The 6,913-nt window shown below is 40.0% G+C and overlaps 1 protein-coding gene across 8 annotated transcripts in view; it reads left to right on the forward strand.

Annotated features, from left to right (window-relative positions):
- Window positions 1-4,083, forward strand: part of inpp4b (inositol polyphosphate-4-phosphatase type II B) — a 111,517-nt gene extending 107,434 nt beyond the window's left edge. For 7 of the 8 annotated variants that reach the window (XM_043237026.1, XM_043237038.1, XM_043237029.1 and 4 more), the window contains 2 exons: window positions 129-283; window positions 2,896-3,092. In XM_043237026.1, coding sequence (XP_043092961.1) covers window positions 129-283; window positions 2,896-3,073 — 333 coding nt within the window. In that variant the 3' untranslated portion in view covers window positions 3,074-3,092. Of the gene's footprint in view, window positions 1-128; window positions 284-2,895; window positions 3,093-3,890 lie in introns of those variants that run through there. The other variant, XM_043237032.1, reaches the window with a different exon arrangement.
- The last annotated feature ends 2,830 nt before the right edge of the window (window positions 4,084-6,913 follow it).

Raw genomic sequence — 6,913 nt, forward strand, 5'->3', positions numbered from 1 at the left:
CTTATAGTCAACAGAAAGTTAAAAAAGGGACCATTAAAATGAAGTGAAACTAAAATTACTACTACTTAACACTTTAATTAAAGGAAGTGAAAGTAAAAAACTATTCCGTCTGCCACATGTCTCCTCAGATCTGTCGAAGGATGAATGGTATCCGCTTCACCAGCTGTAAAAGTGCCAAAGACAGGACGTCTATGTCGGTGACACTGGAGCAGTGCTCCCTGCTGAGGGACGAGCACCAGCTCAATAAAGATTACTTTGTGCGAGCTCTGGACTGCATGCGGAGGTGAGCCCCATTTCTGCGCAGATCTTTTCTCCTCGTATGCGCACGCATTACAGGAATAGTTCAACGCTCAGGCCATCCAAGGTGTAGAGGAGTTTGTTTCTTCATCAGATTTGGAGAAATGTAGCGTTGAATCACTTGCTCAGCTCTGCAGTGAGTGGGTGCCCGACAGTCCAAACCAGTGATAAAAACATTGCATTAATCCACACCGCTCCTGAAAACAGGTCTAATTCCATTCTGATCAAATAAAGTAAACTTAACTTGAAGTGTCTCAATGATGAATTTGTTTCTTACAAACATGCTTTTCACTTCACCACACATTAAGTGATGGACAGGAGTGGCGTGGACAGGGTTGCCAGGATATTGCAACAAAACCCACCAAATTCTGCTTTTCAGAATTAGCCCAAAACGTACCCAATTGTATTTTGGGGTGTAAAAACACACATTCATCAGCAGAGATCCTCCACATTGGGGTTGCTTCAACCCACGGGCATGAAAAACAATCCGCAGCAACTGTGTAAAAGTAACCCTATTCCACAGGAAAACTACAGACTTGGCAACACAGGGTGTTTTATTTGAACTATTTGGACTCGTTCCCGACGGGACCCATTCACTGCAGAGCTTCCATTGGTGAACAAATGATGCAATTATAAATATCTCCACATATGTTCCCATTGACATTTTTTGGGTGTACACTTCCTTTAACTTTACACTTCACCTTTAACATCTATATCTGATAATAAAGCCTGTCTTTGGATGTGATGGTCTCCAATACCAGTGCGTCTGATTGTGTTGTGCACAGAAACACATGCAACAAAACTCATTTCAGAGAGCCCTTGCAGTTCGGTTGAAATTGTTTGACTGATAAAGATACGTGACGCACTGCTTCCTGTTCAAATCCCAAGAGAGCCCCGGTGAAAAGTTTAACAGTGATATCTCTGATAGCCTATGTTAAGATGTTATTGTGCAATAAAGGCAGCGGAGATTTTTGCCACAAAAGAGCATTGAGAAGCTGAATACATGAATCTATAGATCCGGTCATATGTGAACACGGGCTTAATAAGAGATTCTGAGGAACATCTGGAAACGTTTGCCGTCAGCTGCACATATTTGTAGCCCACACCCCTGATCTTGTAGAAAACAAAGCACCACAACAACACGGCAATCAGTGAAACTTTCCAAATTATACATGTAATTAATCAAAAAAAGATTTGCTACCAGTAGAACAAGCTTACTGAAAACAAGAAAATACTGTACTACTGTAAATGATTCAATACTGAACGTTTTTTGTGCCCCTGTTATGCTATTTTTAAAGCTCTTAATATCGTTTTGGGAGTCTCCTACAATAGGTTTCCAAGCAGGGAAGGTGACAAAATCTTTTTATTTTCCTCAAAGTATGTATTTCATATCAGCTCATTTTCCAGTGATTCTTAAACGATTCGTTCGAAGCGGTTCTACGATTCGTTCTCTAAACCGCGAGCCTACTCCGCTCTGAATGCTCAGATGGCCCGGTCACTTTAGAAACAGCAGGCCCATTGCCATATAGTTGTGTATTTTAAACGTTCAGTGGAAATACAAGCGTCCGTTATTTATCACGTTCACAGCTTGTGATTCGCCGGTCCAAATGAAGCGGGTACCGAATCGCCTTCAAGAGCAAGTGTTTGTGAACCCCGCGCTGAACTCCCTGAGATTAGAAAAGCAGTTGTCAGTGAAATAACGTGTTTGTGGGGGAAAAAAAAAATCTATTTATTGTGCATTTTTGGAAATGGCATAATAGAGGCACTTAATAACGCTATTTTACACAGTATTTGTGGTAATAGATCCTAAGTCAAATCTCATTTGTGTAAGTTTGCTTATGTTTTAGCCGTAATTTATGCTCGTTTATCACCAAGAACATTTATATATAAGCTTGGAAGATTAAACTAATCTCCTTCTTTTTGCTTCATATTTCAAATATTTGTTTCTCCATCCGGCGCCTCGCTCTATGCCAAAATATGATTCAGTCGTTAAATGTTCTTGCCAAAACCCCACAAAGACGCCAAATCCTGCTACAGATGCTCACGGTGAACGAATCCCTGGAGGCTTGGGGCGGCAGAGGACGAGGCCGTCGATGTTGAATCAAAAGATTTACAAACGGAAAAAGAGGCCACACGTGTTAGCGACAGCTAGACCACATGATAAAACCAAATCCATGCTGATGTGTGGGGGCTATCCACAGAAAGTTTGTGCTCCGGGGTCATATATTGGACTGATTCACTCAAAAGGAGGTCTTTGTGAATCAGACTGCACTTGTTGCTATGTGTGTGTGTTTTTTGTGCACAACACAAGAGAAAGACGTCATTTTTGCATCGCCCAATTGAACAAATTCAGGTTTCCATTTCACTATATATTCACCAGTTTGCTATTCTGTGCACATCGGTGAAAAAACCCGATATTGAAGGCCGTCAGTGAGCATGAGTTTAAAGAGAATCGCTTGCTTCTGATATTTCCTTTTCGACTCGGCGTATTTTCTTGAATGCCTTCTCAATTAACCTTTTCTTGGCGTGTGTGGACTGACCTATCTAACGTCTCTGTTGAATGTGTTTGTGTGTCTCTTGTCTCCGGTTTCCGCTCAGCGGTCTCTTGGCCCAGGGAGAGGTTGCCCAATGGGACGACCCCGAAGCGGGCTCCGTAGCTATTAACAAGCCGGCGTCCCGCCACTTCTATCCAATCGCCCTTCTGCTTGTCAGCTCCCACCTGCTGGTGGTGTGGCTCATTTTAAGTCTTGTTTTTTTGCTTGCAAAATACCAATAAACTGCTGATTATGCCATAACCGAGCTGCGTCTAACTTCTTCCTTGCTTCCTCGAGTGGTTTGCTCCGCCTTCACCAATAACGCTTGATTTTTCGTTCACGGGTGGTTATGTAAACTAAGAAATATATTCACTTTTTATTTCGTAGTTCTCTCAAATCCAGACTTTCTTACCTCGCAGTTCAGACTGTTTTTCTCTAAATCATTTTTTTTTTTAAACTTAGTTGATATCTTGCTATTCTAACTTTTGAATTAGTGTTTTACGATTCTGACTTTTCTCTGAATTTCCGAGTTATCTCGCAACTTTTCTCTGAATTCTTCGTTTCTATTAATTTTGACTTTTTCGCCTGATATCCGAGTTTCTCTTTCTCTCCGAGTTCATATATCGCAATAAAATATTATAATCGTGAAATAAAAAAAGTCTTTTTTATGGAAGAAATGGGTTGCCATTTGGTAATATTTCAGTTGAGTCTCCCATGTCTTTTCACCCTTATGTTGTTCTTCTCTGTGAAACACAATGTGCGGGTTCAGGATGGTATTTGGCCTCAAATGGAAAGCATTTTAGTGGCTGCGCATGTTTTTTTTTTCCAGAAGGAAGTGATGATGTTTTTTTTGGACACGCTCTAAATGCAGCATGAATGTCACATTTATCTGTCGCATCGTGCTTTCGTAGTTGAAGTGTCATTTATTGAGTAAAATCGAAACGTTTCCTCGTGCTTTGCGTGTTAACATGCAGATAAAAACACTGAGGCCTTTCTCATCGTCATTATCGTCATTGTCATTCCTTTCCTTTTCTTTCTTTTTCATCTTCCCCTCATCAGAGAAGGCTGCCGGATTGAGAATGTGCAAAAGAATATAAAGTGCAGAAAATACGCTTTCAACAAGCTCCAGCTGATGGCCTTTCCAAAATACTACCGGCCACCTGAAGGGACGTACGGCAAGGTGGACTCCTGAAGCCCACAATAAGCACAGATTCAAAATTTAATTTAAAGGGTTTTTTACATTTTATATATAAAAAAAAAAAATATATATATATATATATATATATATATATATATATATATATATATTTTTTTTTTTTTTTTTTTTTTTTTTTATGCTTCAGTGACCGAAACACAACCTGATATAAAAATTTATGTTCTGCTCACCATTTTTATTATTATCTTCTATTGGACCCTGCTGTACATATGTGTGTTTTTGTGTAAGTATATATATATATATATATATATATATATATATATATATATATATATATATATATATATATATATATAAACAGAAAGGTATTTTGTTTAATATATAAAAAGACCTTATCTTGTTTTATTGTTGGATGGAATGCACTGTTATTTAAAAAATAATTTTGAAAATGCTGAACGTAACTTATAGTAAATATGCGTTATTTACGTGTCATTCGTCAGATGTGTACAAATGTAGCTGTTCTTTTATCAAATATGTAGCTTTGAATGCCAAGTGAATCGTTTACCGCTCGTCGTGTCAGTTGAGATTCTCTAAATGTCCCTCGTGATCAGAGATTGCGTTCTTGTTTTTGTACTGAGGTGTTTCTGAAAGCATGTGTCGTACTTCCATTTCACATTTGTATTGGTATATAAAGCCATTTCACTTTCAGTTTTCAAAAAGATTCTTGGACGTATTTCCATACGCCTTCAACCTGTTTTTGCTCTCGTCGTGTGTTAATCCGAGGTTTACATAATACGTCCTTTACGCTGCGGGCTGTAAAAGAACACTCTGTCGTGCCACAAGGCCTCGTACCGAATGTCACTTTGAGCTTATCTGTGAAATTACTTAACTGTTTTTTTTTTTTGTTACGCTTATCGCATGTGGAGTATCCACTTATCTTTGAAGCCAAACAGAATGCTTCGGGGAACATATCGTGTTGTTAAAATGCTCCGGGTGTTTATCGGCCCGAGCTGAATGGTTCCTGCCAGATCGCATTCGCGTTTGGCTTACTGGAGAGCTTGCCATGTTTCTCAGCTGCTTGTTGCGTACCAGAGCCATATGGAAAGAGTCTGACCGCTTTGAACCGCATTTGAACTCGTTCATTAGCTAGCGCTCGTACTATCAGATCCATAGAGACGCTGCAGAAGAGACGGCTGCGACCAACCTTTCAAAGGTAAGACTCTTATCGTATAACATCGTGCTTTATCAGCGCAGCTTATTATTATTAGTTCAATTGCAAAAGATGCTGATGGACGTAAAACATTACATAAGCTTGTACTGTATTGCTGTATTTTTTACTTAAAGTGTAAAAGCACTGTGTTGAAGGAGCAGATGCCACTGAAGCGGGACGGAGCATCGCTTAACCATTTCTCCTGTTTTTTTCTTCTTCTCCATCTCTACCTCAGAACGGTAACCAGCTGAAGCGAGCCTCTTCTCTGGGTTTGACGAGTCGTCCCCCGTCCGTTGTGGAAAAAGTGTGATCCCAAGTGTGATTGCGTCACATTTTGCTTCTGCTGGCCGTATCCAGTCTCTTATGAAGACTTCAGGTGGAGCCGAGTCTGAATAAACACACGAATCTGATGCTTTTCCATTGCATTGTAATCGCATCACGTAACCATCGCTTTAATTTGTGGATCGTTTAACTGAATTAAAAGGTAAAAGAGGTTTGTATAACAAACGCGGACTGTTACCATGGCAACATGGGCCTAAAATATGCCGACAACGCGGTTAAAAAATAGCCGACCACACTAACGGCTGGAAATATCCATCTCTCGCTGAAAATCAATCAGTTTAGGTCGTTTTATTGAGTAGGATAAACCTTTTTTCTGATCAGAAAAAATGTGCATAAACTGATTGAAACACATTTAGGCTATCGAATAAATTCCACCACGTGGTTTAAAAAAAATCACGCGATCTCATTCACATCTATTTGTTTTAGTCATTCGGAAATGCTTGAGCAAAGTCTTACACAGCTGTGTTCCCAAAAAGCAGCATCCACCACGATGTATTGTCAGGATATGAATTAGTAAAAATGGTTACCCAACGCATCCCTTGGATATTTTTTTCCCTCCAAAAGCTCTGGCGCTCATGTCTTTTATTAGTAGCTGTTGGTTCATAAGCACAGCTGTGTGTTATTTCTTGACTAACAGGTCGCGGCCTTCCTCAAATTGCTTTAAGATTGCGTTTTAAACCACACGAATCACATCTCCAGAAGTGTCATGAAGGCCAAAGAAATATCTAAAAATCAACCTGCTTCATCAAACCCCCTCATCGTCATCAGGTAAGCAGCTACACCACAAATTCAGAAATCATTTAATCACGACGAGGGCGCTAACTAGTTGTTTCCACCACTTCTCAGAATTCGAAAAAGCAGAAATTGCGAGATGTGTATTCACAACTCTGAGAACAAATTGCGACGCTAACGCCATTCAAAGAACTAAGAGATATAAGCGCGCAGTTTTGAGAAGGAAACCCAGAACGTTGAGAGAGAAATATAGAAGACGTAGCAGTCACCTTTATTGCATTTAATTATTCGGCAGATGCTTTTATCCAAAGTGGCTCGCAAAGTAGAAGCAACGATATACAAGAGCTGTGACAAGTCTCAGTCTAGAACAGTGTTGGTTTGTGAACTAGAGTTTAAATATGCTGGTGCTTTGTAGGCAAGCGTGAGTACCTTGAATTTGATGCGACCGGCGAAGAGAGGTGTGACGTGAACTTTCTTCAGTGAGTTGAGGAGCGAGAACCGAGAGAACATTCTGTCTTAGTAAGGTTGAGTCGAAGGCGATGAACCTTCATGCAGCCAGAAATGTCTGTCAGACAGGCGAGTTGAGTCTCAGAAGCATAGCAATGATTGGAATGAGAGACGATATGTAGATGAGAGAAGAGA

This window comes from Puntigrus tetrazona, chromosome 1 (assembly GCF_018831695.1).
Source record: "Puntigrus tetrazona isolate hp1 chromosome 1, ASM1883169v1, whole genome shotgun sequence".
NCBI lineage: Eukaryota > Metazoa > Chordata > Actinopteri > Cypriniformes > Cyprinidae > Puntigrus > Puntigrus tetrazona.